The sequence below is a fragment of the Mytilus californianus genome, unplaced genomic scaffold, assembly GCF_021869535.1.
Source record: "Mytilus californianus isolate M0D057914Y unplaced genomic scaffold, xbMytCali1.0.p SCAF_9, whole genome shotgun sequence".
Lineage (NCBI taxonomy): Eukaryota > Metazoa > Mollusca > Bivalvia > Mytilida > Mytilidae > Mytilus > Mytilus californianus.
Genome location: NW_026262745.1, coordinates 59436044 through 59450975, shown reverse-complemented (window position 1 = coordinate 59450975; position 14932 = coordinate 59436044). Strand labels below are relative to the sequence as shown.

Here is a 14932-nt window from a genome sequence, read left to right as displayed (position 1 = left end):
ACAAAATCCTGTTAAAAATCAATGGGATATGGATTTTAAAAATATATTTGAACAACATGAACAATGCTAAGGAGCTTTCCTTAAATCATGATCAGCATCCATATTTCCAAAAGTGATCTGGCTGTAGATCACACAATATTATTACCAATCCAGCAAATGTTCTATAATAATTTATGCATATTTTATCATGGTATTTAAATCTCCCTTTAGCGATTTATATTGCCTTTTGATCATGCAGATTAGCGAGTAATTGTTCTCACTTAAACGAATAAAATTAATATCTGAACCGTTTAAATGATACAAATGTTGATACATGTATTGATATCTTTTAAGGCCTCACAATCTGCCACTTGTGCAAGTGCCGAAGAAAGAAGCCGCCGTGTTGTATCTTGTTAGATCATCGTGAGCAGCATGTAATGTGTTGTACATTACTGGCCCAATACATTCAATAACATTGATAAGATGATGCACAAGTGTAAAATGTACAACCAGAAAAATACTAAACTCCGAGGAAAATTCAAAACGGAAAGTGCCTAATCAAATGGCAATATCAAAAGCTCAAAGAGATCAAACGAATGGATAACAACTGTCATATTCCTGACTTGGTACAGGCATTTTCTTATGTAGAAAATGGAGGATTAAACCATTTTGGAATAAAACAGTTTTATATATGTTAATCCTACAATACCCAAAGCAATAAAACACTTATCTAACAATTCCTATGACTTAAATACAAAACCTGGCTTGTAAATATTATAACTAGTACTGATAGAGTCTGTTCATTCACAAACATGCACCGCAGAACACGAATTGTGTATTACACTAAAGAACCAAGTCAGGAATATGACAGTTGTCATCCATTCGTTTGATGTGTTTTAGCTTTTGATTTTGCCATTTGCTTAGGGACTTTCCGTGTAGAATTTTCCTCGGAGTTCGGTATTTTTGTTATTTTACTTTTTACTTAACAAAGTCACCGACTATCTCGAGACAAAGTTGCTGAAGTCCCTATAATCTAAAAATTTAGAAGTGTTTTGTATCTGTTCTGTCATTGCAAATTCATTGTAAATTATCAAACCCATTATCATCCAGACATCGAACTGGTCAATCCTGGTTTACTTTCGGTTAAACAAGGACGCAGAGAAGTGTATTCCTAATTGGAAACTATCTGTCTTAACTAACATGAACTATCATACCATTCTATGAAGTACACCTCCTAATGGTCTCTGCTTACGTTGTAGAATGCATCACTCTAGTGAAAAGTGTTCGTGAAACATCAATTTTCAAGAGTTCCTAGTAAATAGTTTTGCTATTTACTAAACAAGCAAAACAATTAATATAAGATAGAGATTCTACCTGACTATATCGGGATATAGGTACTAAGTCAAATATTAACAGGAATTTCTGATAATATTTAAAAACGGGCACGGATAAGAAAAATAAACAATAACAAAATGTTCAGGCATGGTTCAAAATTAAAGCACAATGCGGATAATTTATATAAGTTTTCATGCTTTAAAACAAATCATTGATTTACGCCTGCGTAAACTAGATCAATTTATTCGTGCATTCTATGGACAAATACAGTTTGCCTGCATTAAAGCAACGTGTAATTTTTCGATAGTCTACCATAGAGCAATGCGTAACATTTCGTTCATCGACACTGGAGAAACTTTTTACAATTTCAACATGATAATAGCCACGGATTCATTAAATAATTAATTATGACGATAATTGGCGACAATAGATGGTTATACCTCATATTGACCTTTGAACTAGGTTAGCTAAACAAAAGTAATGACGGCATTACAGTACACTTTCAGTGCATTTTCGTTTCAGTACATTAATTTTGTTAAATTTTTCTTGCAATTTTCGGACCTACAAATAACTTATAATTCGTACATCTACATCACATTAGCTGTTGTGGATACTTTTTTCAATTGATTTTATACCAACTCGTCTTGTTTTCATATACGAAGAGTTATTATATACATAATCTAACTAGTTTTGTTAACATAAATACTTTAATTAAGTTAGTGGGAAATACTCATTCACATTTGTTATTTGATCACACTGTGTCGATACCTCTGCTGATGGACTGTTAGATCTCGAGTGTATCACCAAACCAATAGACAGTACCTCGGTTCTGGCATGAAATACGTTTCATTTAAATTACTGTTATAAAATTTCGAAATAATTTTGAATGAAGGAATGTATCTCCCTGCAGCCGGTAGTACGAACGTGTCATTAGTCTAATGAGTCATTAAGTCTTCATTAGCCTAATGGATCATAAAGGCTTAATGAAGACTTAATGACCCATTAGGCTAATGTCACGTTCGTACAACCGGCTGCTGAGGTATAACTTTGATTCCTTGTCGGGGTTTGGCTTTGATTTTGGTCCTTTTCGGTTTTACCAGCTAGGTTACGGGTTTCAAATAGTTTGGCCTCCAGCATCACTGAAGACATATTATTGTCAAAATGCGCATATGATGCAGTGAAATTGGTACCGTTAATATTATCATATTTGACAATGGAAAATATACATCTTGGTTAAGTACTAAACATTTTCTAAAATTCAATCATGCTGATCCAACTGTAGAAAACACATTTATATTAGCTAATCATAAGTTATTTGAAATGTTAACCGCTCGATGATGAAAAAAATCAATTTGAATTGTGACTTGTCACAATGCTACATGGATTACACGAGGAGATGACTCCAGTCTTTCCTTATTAAATGTTTTGTTATACCAGTGTCAGTAATTGTTGTACATGTGACGAGTTATTTGATTCCTTAGATTTAGTTGTATCATCCTCAATACCGACGTTGGTTGAATACGGCATATCAGAATGTACTCCTGTTGCTATTCTGTCACCGTGTTTCTCTAATTCTATGGAAATTTATCCCTTTCCGAACCCATTGTATAAAAAAATTTAATCAACGTGTGGTTGCCAGTGATCTCAGAAGATGATTGGATGAGTTTAAGGGTCATAACCTTTCTCAGCTCACTGGATGCATCAAAATATGCTAACAGGTGTTAATGAAATTGACAACTTTATGGAAAGTGGAAGGCACTCGAAGGGGATTTTAGTTTAGCAAAAAAGGAAAATTATTTTTTTATTCATTAGAGAAACAGATTCTTACATAGTTACTCGTGGATTATCGGATTTATTCAATCTCGATAGTTAAATCCGATAATCCACTGGTATCAATGTAAGAATCTATATGTATCATGTCATTCTCTGTAAGGGGGATCTTGTCTTACTCATTTCTAACTGTGCTTATAACGACTCCTAAGGTTACGCTTAATAAATCTGGGAAATTTCGAAGATTCATCTGTTACATTCACTTTTTCAAAACAGTATTCATCCCATGTCCAGTAGTAACAATGGTTACACTATGGTGACATTAGGTTACTCCTTAAGTTATACTCGTTTAAATCTAGAATCTGTACAATTGCTGGGTCACATTGGTTTCATTTGTTACATTGGTTACATTGGTTAAATAATATTCACAATAAAGTTGCTCAAAACAGGCTTATTTTGCAGGTCCCATTATGGTCTTACAAAGGTTTAAGTGTGGTAACACAGGGTTACAATTTATACTTTAAAGCTGAAAATTGATTAGTTACTTTGGTAATATTCACTATTAATAAAAAATGTTGGGTTCGTTTAACCTTTAGCTACATTTATACGTACAGTTCTTCCGTATAAATGTATTTGATATTTCTACCGTTTAAATGTATTTGATATTTCTATCGTATAAAATAGTTTCGGATATACCCACCGTATGATATCATCGTACATTTCTACCGTATACTCGTATTGAATATTTCTTTTGTATCATAGAATTGGTCATTTCTACCGAATAATATAGTTGCACATTTCTACCGTATACCAGGTTCGGACAGTTCTACCGTATACCGTATACTAGTACGTTCATTTTCAAGTATGTTACCAGTAGGTTTTGTATATCAGATTCATGAACATTCAAACAATATTACTCGTGGGATTTACATTGAGGTTTACAGATTTGAGTGCAATTTGTATTTTATTGAACAGTGTACCCTCCCCGAAAATTCGCTCAGGAAAATTCTTTCGGGAATAGATAAAAATTCCTTTCTGATGTATATATGCTTTTAAAGCCCAAAAAGGACGCGTAGGGTGAAAGAATTAAAATGTTGTTATAAGAAGGAAACATTGAAAGTTTTTCTTTCTTTCCCTGACAACAACAAAACAATTAATTACTAAGCATAATTCACGAAAGTAGACCATTGTGAAAATGAAGAAATGTCTGAACATCAAATGATATATATGTTTGAAATATTTATCTTTACACGATAACAAAAAAGTTTGTTTTATTAGGTTTTGATATTTCAATGAATTTTAAATAATTTGATGAAAACATTTATCGATATCTTCTCTTCGTTTATAGACAGCTTTATTTCTATTTGTAGCTCTCCTCGGGAATTTGACAAGTTTTTGGATAGGAAAAAGGTTAAAAATAATTTAAAGCCCTCCCTTTTCCATCTCCGTATTCATGTTGGGATAATTTGTTGTTGATGCATTTTTTTAAATGCATAAGGACATTTTACGGTCATTAAATGACATTTTGCTTTATTCTTTCATGTTTTACTATGGAGCGAAGCCAGACAATTGTAACCAAGTTAACCTAGCAATCTCCAGATTTTAATGTTAAGTGTAATCAAGTGTTTGTTACTATAGTTTAAGCAAGTTACCCCTATAATCATGCATTGTAAGCATGAACAAAATGCTTGTAGTATATATTCAAACAGAATGTAATCAAACCATGTACCTAGACTTAAATGAAAAAAAAATAGTCATTACATATTTGAAATTATCATGAAACTGTGAATTTTACTCATGTAAACATTCTTATGTAGTGGTTACAAATTCTAATATGTTGATTTTAGAACACGTTTTTGGCCATATGCGGTTACAAACCGCTGCTTGTATAACACTCTGATAAAGGAGTCTTCGATAGAATAACATACATGAAGATGGATGTGTTAATCTTTTCTCTTATTAGAACACTTGAACTGAAGCGTTGGAAATATAAGGAATACGACAATATATATTTTAATTGTTTTCGAATTGTTTTAAATCAGTTGCACTTTAATCACAAAACAGATTATTATGCCAAAAAAAAGTCGGGCACATGTATTTAATTATACCAGTTATACCTTTTAATTGACGAGAGCGGAGAGGATTTCTTATTTAAACTGCCCAAAATACCTGTGTTTATGCTTGAAATCGAAACCGAAATCGATATAGTAAGTATAAATATAGTTTTTATTTTCTTTCAGATAACGATATATTTTTTAATATATTTATTAATAGACATAACATAAGTAATGAGTGACTAGAAAACGTAATGATTTAATCTGATTGTCATCTAACGTCGAATCTTTGCACCAGGAAGTTTATTCGCTTTGATTGTCTATTTATAACTGATCATCACGGTTTAGTGTAAGTCATTCTATTTTCCAAATTCATGCGTTAATGATTCTGCTCGGTAAGAACTTCATTTTCATTTCTTGGTCAGACAGAAATGAGATGTATCTTCCTTTGTACATTTTAATCTTACCATTTGCATTATGATATTAACAACCCCAAAAATAAACAGACTGTGTGCATGTAAAAATCATTGGTTCATTGGTCATTAATTATCGATTTTTTATAATAACAGTGCGTTTTATCAGCTAATAACAACAATTCGGTGTACAGAAGTCTGATCATTGAGGTGTTGATTGATTTTAATTCCCTTCTGACACAGACGACGACTTTAGTGGTTAAAACTTTAGGTCAGTTGTGTTCATTGGAATGTGCAACCAACCGTATATGCCTTATGCATTTTGTAGAGTATGTTAACTTCTATGTTTCTGTTGGTGATCTTTTTCGCTTCTGTTTTGTCTAACTGATAAACATCTCTTAACTTCGATTATTGTTATTTTCATATACTTTGTTACCCATCTGTCTAGTATTACAAGGGCTAATTAACGCCACTTCTGGAAGGTTTCTTAAATTTTCTACTGGTTACACTTTAAATCGACCAATTTACGTGTATTGAATACCAGTTGTAAATATCAATACATGAGAGATAAGTGAACGCATAAACCTTATCCTCTATTCGATCTGCTACAACGATTCTTATACATTTGCATATCAACATGACTTTTTATAGAGATCATTACTCTATTTTCGTTTATTTTAGCAGAAAAAAGAGATTTAATATAGTTTAGCTATAAGTTGTCAAATATGACGAAGAATCAAGCCAGCTTTATTCTGTACCAGAATGCAAACTATTCCCACGACAATAGTAATGTCTTTATATTACCCACCCTTTACCGCCCCTTCTTTCATGTTTTATCGGAAGTCCAAACGATGAATGATGTCATCGAGGGATATAAGTCATTGTCGCTCTTCCAGCTCGAACTTATAGTTATGATGTTATGGACATGGCCTGTTTACTTAGATTTGTATTCCAGGAATAGTTATTGGCTGTTCTATATTTTGTTGTCGTTAAAATTTTCGAAACGTGTTACGTACCGGTATCTGATTTCCTAAAATTTAGCTGTCGAATATTTCTTATGGTAGTTTTTCTTTTCGAAACCCTTGTGGAGACATTAACAACGTTTTATGATGTGTATCATATTAATGCTAAGAAACCAATATCATATGATTAATATAGATAACAATCAAAGTCAACTGGTTTTCCGCTAGCACGATGTAATAGGACAGTTTCATTTACTTGGTACACATTTACTGTTTATGTCAGCTAAGTGTATGCCTGCAATGTCAAAAATCGTAGACTAAGATCTTTTCAGTCTGAAATCAATGTTAGTCCTGAATACACTGACAACTCCCTTTCAACATTTGCAAATGGTTGTTCTAACTGTACAAACAGTATAACCCGTTGCATGCGTTATTATGATATGGATGTTTACTGTTAGATCATCAATTTCGGAAAGGAAATGCATTATCTATTTCTTTAATTTCAAATATCTTTCACCTAATCAAAGATGATAAAGGTAAAGGAATTAGTCAATAGCATGTCATATGTTGCAATCCTTTTCAGAATTATTCAAAACAAGGAGATATGTATAAGAATATACTGTAAAATTTGCAATGTATTCAGAGCAAAAAAATAAAATGCTTGTAGCAGCAATAGATATTGGAACAACATTTTCCGCTTGTGCATATTCCTTACAAATTGATTTTGAAACGGATTCAATGCACATTCATACCAATACATGGACAAGTATTTCAAGAGCTTTGATGTCGATCAAGGTACCGACTGCTGTTCTGCTGGACAAATCCCAAAAGTTCCTGGCATTTGGATACGATGCTGAAGAACAGTACTCGGAGCTTGTTTTAGACGAGGAACATCATGATTATTATTACTTTTGTGGGTTTAAGATGTTGCGACACGAACTAAAGGTAAATTTTTACCTATTTTTATCATCTTGATTTTACTTTGATTTTCATATATTTTTATATCAGCGAAAATTTCATAAACATTAAATTATTTTTATTGCAAAGAGTTATAAAATAAAGGTAATTGTTTAAAATAGTAGAACAGTTTGATGAAGATATTATGACATATATTTGTGAGTGACGTTCGTTATTCGTTTATCAACATATTTATTAACCAGCACACAGTACAGACGATGATCAAAGATGATAATGGTATAGAAATGCCAGCTCTAGAAATCTTTTCCTTGGTTATCAAAAATCTAAAGGGTCATTTGTTAGAATCTTTTAAATCAGTTGAAACTGGGATAGTCAATGACGACATTCATTGGGTTTTAACAGTACCAGCTATTTGGACAGAGTCTGGTAAACAGTTTATGAGAGAAGCTGCAAACAAGGTAACTTGAAGCTGTAAAAGGATGTTTGTTTTTATCAACTTAATATATTCAATAATCAGCGGGGTCAGCATAATTCATTAAGTTATTTTATACATGCATATAACTAACTGCTACACTGTAATTGCTGTGTTTGACGAAAGTACCAAACACGAATTGACACACGAAAAATATGCAAATTAAAATAAACGAAAGTGCAATGTTCCTACCTTCAAGCTGACATAGATCAAGATGCCTAGTTCTATCTTTGAAACTCGGCCATTGTTGATTTAGTTTATAAGTTATATTTTTTAAGTTATATAATACAAAGTAATATATGAAGGGTATTAAAGACACTTCGTTATTTGTGACTAGTGAAATTACACCAGAATATACCAATGAGTGGTTGTCGTTGATTAATGTCTGTCATGTTTCTTTTTTGGTAAATTGAATTGTTATGAATTAGGGGAACCTGGGGTAACTCGCCACTATAAGAACTATTCAAGCTACTGTATCGTCCCCTCGCAACTTTTGTGAAACGTTTTCATGTGATACTTAAGTGTATTCAGTTTTCTCCAAATACCAATAACAATTGTATGTTTATATTCAATAATATGAGCATGAACGTGTATGACTTTTCACATCTTATGTGGCGAGTTACCCCATTGATTTGGGGTAACTCGCCACCATATTTCGTATTGTTACCTTAGCTTGTTGGTCTTGAGTGACAGTTATTTCAAAGCATATTTAAACAAAATATATCACTGATATTCAAAGTTCACTGTTAAAAAAAGTCAATTGAATAGGTGGAGGGTTAGCCTTCAAACTACTTTAACCCCGCCACATTCTGTATGTGTCTGTCCCAAGTCAGGAGCCTTTATACAGTGGTTGTCGTTTGTTACATATTTTTTTCGTTCATTATTTTGTACATAAATCAGGCCGTTAGTTTTCTCGTTTGAATTGTTTTACATTTGTAATTTCGGAACCTTTTATACCTGACAATGCGGTATGGGGTTTGCTAATTGTTGAAGGCCGTACGGTGACCTAAAGTTGTTAATTTGTAGGTCATTTGGTCACTTGTGGAGAGTTGTCTCATAGGCAATCATGCCACATCTTCTTTTTTTAAATAATTGGAGGATATTTATAGGTTTATTGTAAATGAAATTCTTCTCAATATGCCATTGAAATTTGTATTGTTAAACTACACTCAATCAAACAAAACCATGGTATTTTATCATGAAAAAACGATTGTTACTCTCGTTTGGTACAGTTTGGTTCAGTGCTTTCTACACTTGAATTGTCTCAAATTATTTCCAAATTTTCCTGTACAGGACTCGTGGTACCAGTCTTGGCATTTTGTGCATTTAATCCAGTCCTCATCGTCACTGTAGTCGTTAAAATAGTAACCGTCGCAAAATGCACAATATAAGCTACTATCTTTTTCGTTGTCTTTGTCATCTGCGCTTTCTTTTTCAAGAGGTGCCTTTTTAGATTTTTTTGCACTAGTTGTCTTATTCGTTGTTCGTTCAGAACGTTTTGGATTTGTTAGCAAATTATTTTGTTTTTCTTTTTTCTTCTCATCTCGATTGCGTCATTTTTCTTCCTTTTCCGTTTCCTTCTGTTCCTTCATTTTTATTTTCTCTTTCATTTCGATGAGGTAGTTCGTGTCAGTTAACAGCCTTGCTGTTGTTATTCTTTTAGTTTTTTTTCTTTGGTTGAGTTTTCTTCACTTCCGGAATTACTAAAATTTCATCAAAATTCTCCCCTTCAGAGTTAGTATACGTAACTGTTTTTACTGTCATTTCTGCTTGGTTTCTAATAGCGTCGATCACTGGATATGCTGGACGATCGGGTACTGCATGAACATCAGCGACCACAGCGATGGTGTTTATCTGTGTTTCTGCAAATTCATTTGGGGTAGATTGTGGCGTTTCAACCATCGTTGTACTATGGTCTGTATTTTCACTTTCTGGTATGTCCTCCGTTTGTGGTGACGTGGTATCTAGTACAGATGTTTGAGACGGTTCATACGCTTCTGCTGGTATGACTCTTTGATTAAAGGGATAAATTTCAGTAGAACGAAAACCGCTTAAAATCTTAACCATATTCATTGAAGACTGAAATACGGTATTAAATAGTCCACAAAAGTCATACCTTGTTACTTGTCTACTTGGATGGTCTCTCATAAATTTCTGACATTGTTTGTTGTAACTTGCATTGTCTTCATTGGTCCGAAAATAGATCTGTGTATAGGCTGTAGCCAGTGTGTTGTATGTGGGAGGGGGGGGGGGGGACAAAACATATCAATCTGGTTCTGTTTTGTTTTCTCTAAAGTATCAAAATTCAGGTGTGATGAATAACCATCAAGTATCAAAAGAACGGTCCTGGCTGGTGGCAATTTTTTCAAGAAGATGTTGGTGAACCACTTGTCAAATAAATCACTGTCTATAAATTAGGATTTGTTACATACAAATTCTGAGCCAGGTGTTGCGTTTCCTTCCAGAGCTTCACTTACCCGCTGCCCTTTAAAGATTATCATAGGCGGTAAAACCCGTGCCTCAGCATTGACGCAACAGAGTATTGTTATATTTTCACCCCTTTCTCCGCTTGTTTTTGCATATACCCCTCTTTTCCCTCTTTGTACGCAAGTAAAACACTTGGTTCTCATTGAAATAATTGATTACCATTACACCATGACGTCACAAGTCACAAAAATGGCGGAGCTTTCAGCAAATCATGACCACGGTTGAATGAAGTTTTCTAAATTATCTCACCACACAGGAGTAGAATGTTGCATATTTAAATAAATACAAACCATATCATTTTATTTATGCCATTTTTGTTTTAATATTATATATATTTTGTTCAAAAAATGTGATATTGGTGCCATCCCCCTTTTACGGGAATATCTGAGACTGTGATCCATAAGCACGTGAAATTAGATTAAAAATTGAAAGATTTTATTTTCATAGCTTGCCATAAATCTTATGTTTGACATGTGCTTACACTGTTTTTGTGTTTTGACACAATTTTTCAAAACTTGGAGTATTTAACTTTCAGTAATCAATCCGGAACTACGCCGTTTCAACATTCTAGGGAGTAAATATGCGGTTCCAAAATATGCTGAAATGTGGCGCATTATTCTGTCTTACTATTTTTCCAAAGAATAAAATGCACTTACCTGTGAAAGTTTCTACTTTCAATATCTCAAATGAGCTTGATGACGAAAGAGACGCGATGACGTAAATGACGGATGTTGTAACGTTTAGACTTAATCAACTTTATACAAAGAGAGACAACTCATATATAAATAAATGACAGAGATGTAAAAGGTGGCGAGTTACCCCACTTTCCCCTAGACCGTTAGTTTTCTCATTTAAATTGTTTCACATTTTTCTTGTCAAAGACTTTTATACAGCAGGATTGTTTTCTCAAACAGTCACCTATAATTAATTACTTACACATATTTTGACCTATCGTTGGTAGTTGTCTTAGTGGCAATCATAACACACATCCTTATTTGTATACAGGACGCTTGTATGGTAATTATTGTTAAACCTTTTATCTTATTGGTTGAAAGATAATTCAAAAACGTCCTGCAACAATTTCAACATGCATGTTCAGGACGATAACATGCTAATGATATATGACCATCCCCTGATTTATACTCTACCAACACACTGAGTAAGATTTTCAACGTGCTAACTCACACAGAAAGACATATGTGTACCCTACTCAGACGTAGTTTTTGAACCCCGAACAAATATTACCTCTTTCACTAATTTTAAAATACCATTTGATAAGGGAATGCATAGCAAATTCTTTTGTTTGAATCAGTCAGCAATCGAATTCATGACATACCGTTCTCCACGAAAGTACGTTACCACGATTAGTTATTCTAAGGAAGGTTGCCATATCAAGGTCCAAAAACACAACCAGAATCGGAGTTGACTTCTGGTAAGAAAAGCAAGAAAAAGTGTAAACAATCCTGTACAAAAGATCTATTGCACACTAAGAGGATACGTTTGCTGTAGTTGTCAATATAATTGGCTTTTACTGAAATCGATCATGTGAAAGAGAGAGAGAAAAAATACTTGAAAATGAGAGGCATTCAATATCTTTTAAGATAAATACAATTCACTGAACCGTAATAACATAATCAGTCACTCGACACTCGTCAGTTGTGCTGGCGTAAATATATCAATAAATGTTGACGTTAACTTTCAAAAAAATCGGTAACGAAGTGTTTCTATTATTTTATAGAGCTTGTTGTCAGCTTCTATGTCAAAAACCGTTTAGTTTTGTAATAACATTCATATCATTTTACTGATTTAGGCTGGTATTAGTGGTGAACATCTGAGTTTATGTTTGAAACCAGATGCAGCAACCTTACTCTGTCAGCATTTACTAACTGACAAAATTCAGGATGAGGATGTTGTAGGAAATGCATGTACATCATCTGAAAAAGGCGCCACATTCATGGTACTTGACTTGGGGGGTAAGTAAGATGAAAGATAAATATGCAGGATTTGCTTCATTAGAAAAAAAATGAAATGATTTAATTAATGAATGATCAGAACCAACAGTTTTGAAAATAATATCAAATACTTTAATTTACTACGGTCTATTGAATGTAATTCTACTAAGTCTTATCAACTAAGAATGTTTATATTATCAATCGTGAATTTTTAATTTTGGCTTGTGCGAATCCCAGGTTAAATCTTCTACTAAGTACTAGTATAGTACGTACTATAACTCTTAATAATGTGTGTCATTAACTTATGCTGTTGATATATAATAATCTGGAGTATTAAAGAAAATTCCATCTGGAACACATTAAGTACAAAAGCAGGCGGCACATGCACTTTTCTTTCCTTGCAGTGCTATATATAAACTGATATTTGTTTTAATGCAGATGAAACAGCTGAGATAACATGCCATCAGAAGGACGCAGATGGTACCCTTCTACAACTACAGACACCGAGTGGTGGTCCATGGGTTGGTCCAAGTGTAGATAGAGCTTTCAATCAGCTTCTTATTAAGATAGTTGGGGCACCTCATTTAAGAAAATTTCAAAAGGAAAACAAGTTTAAAGCTGAAGAATTGTTAATAGATTTTAAAATGAAGAGTACGAAAATTACAAATGAAAGCATTGAAAGGGTCACGTTAAGACTCCCCGTTTCACTACTTGAGTCATTTGAAAAAGACACGGAAGAGAAAATTCAAGATGTATTAAAACAGACGGCATATGAAGACAAAATGACTTGGTGCGGAGACAAGTTAAGAATGGAAGCCAATTTTTTCCGTGCATTGTTCAATGAAGCTAAGTCTAATTTGATAGAGCACGTGAAGTCCTTATTGACTAAAAGTCATTTAAAAGATGTTAGCACACTATTAATGGTCGGAAGTTTTTCAGAGTCTCTCATAATGCAGTCGGCTGTGAAAGATGCATATCCAGGTATGACAGTCTTCGTTCCACCTGAACCTGGCATAGCTGTGTTGAAAGGTGCCGTTATATATGGGCATCGGATAATAGCTCGATTACCGAAAAAAGAAATCAATTAATAATCGATCACTAGAAAGATTGTTGTGTAACCAATAACAAATCGATTACTCCGAATTTATTTTGTATGTAATTGATAAGAGTCGATAATTTTATACAAATCATTACTTTTTCGATTTTGCGATTACTGTCAATTGCATGCTACAATATACAACAAAATAAAAAGGAAATTAAACACAAGTATGCTGATCAACGTATTAAAAGTGGAAATCTAAAACTCAACAAAAACATCAAAAGCTTTTTCTATAAATGTTATGTTGACAGTTGTTTCTAGATACAAACTCTTAAAACGCACCGAACCATTTTAAAATTTCACCAAGATAGAGTGGTGATAGAGTGCATGCAATGACATGCACTATTGCATCAACCACTTACTTTATTTGAAGCCATTTGCTCTATTTTTTTTAACATTTTTGCTGACATACTTCTATACGTTTTATGGTTCATTTATACTCATTATTGACAGTTATATTTAAATATAGTTCATTACAATGTTTTCTCTGAACAAAATATATATAAAGGGTAAAATTATTTGTTCAGCTAATTTTATAGATAGAAATAGCTAGTTTCTAATGTCGTGCATGGAGTCATTTTTTTTGTTTTGATAATCTCCTTAATTTTATGTTATACAAATAACAATTTGCCAATGGATTGAGATGTACAAATACAGGCGTTTAATGTAAAACCCCACACATGAGGCATAAATGAAATCATGTAATAATATCATTGATTAAATGTTTTAGATCATATAATCCCTACAGACAAGAAGGCAGTTGTAAATTCTGTATTCTCTTTTTATATTGATATTAATGTTTCTAGTGTCAAGATGTAAAACATATATAAATCTATTACTTAACACCAATTTCAATGCAATTGTTCATTGTCAAGAGTGTTTCATATATCCCTTTCTAATCTTTATACCCTTACTTTATTATTAATCAACTGTAAATCTATTCTAGTCTGAAACTCCAACTATTATTGAAAATTATTCTTTAAGAAATATTCAAACATCGAGCTTTTAACTTCATTGTACCAATATATGTAGTACCGACCGTTACTTTAGTCTTTTTTCGTATTTCTTTTGTATATAATATTTCAAGTATTGTCGAGAATATACAGTTATTTGTTTCAATAGCTTAAAATACAGTAAGATTTGTAAGGAAATCATGTTAACATTAGGCACCATGCCACAACAACAGATCTGAATCAGCTTAACACATTTGATGGAACTCTCTTGTTTACGAAATTGTCAAACTGTTACTGAGAGCTTTTATATACTTCCGTGATGGTGCCTGTTATTGTAGATCGCAAGTATATCCTTAATTGTCTCCATATGCCATGATAGTGGTTCTAGAGACCTTATAACTTTAAAGACACGTGGGCTTACAGTCTGTTTTTGATTCTTTGATTCATATACGAATGTTAATTTGACACAGCTGAACAAACTATTTCAAGGGAACAGGTAAAATAATATTTAGATTGAACAGAAAAATATTTCTATTTA

At 33.0% G+C, this 14932-nt stretch overlaps 1 protein-coding gene across 2 annotated transcripts; it reads left to right on the top strand.

Annotated features, from left to right (window-relative positions):
• Nucleotides 1-5442: 5442 nt before the first annotated feature.
• LOC127715334 (heat shock 70 kDa protein 12B-like) lies at nucleotides 5443-14290 on the top strand. Of its 2 annotated transcripts, XM_052221366.1 has the most exons (5): nucleotides 5443-5487; nucleotides 7097-7458; nucleotides 7674-7889; nucleotides 12201-12363; nucleotides 12781-14290. In XM_052221366.1, the coding sequence occupies exons 2-5, from the start codon at nucleotides 7147-7149 to the stop codon at nucleotides 13428-13430; spliced, it is 1341 nt and encodes a 446-aa protein (XP_052077326.1). In that variant the 5' UTR covers nucleotides 5443-5487; nucleotides 7097-7146; the 3' UTR covers nucleotides 13431-14290. The 2 variants fall into 2 exon arrangements, with proteins under 2 accessions (XP_052077326.1, XP_052077327.1); XM_052221367.1 differs by lacking the exon at nucleotides 5443-5487 and having other exon boundaries at nucleotides 7064-7458.
• The last annotated feature ends 642 nt before the right edge of the window (nucleotides 14291-14932 follow it).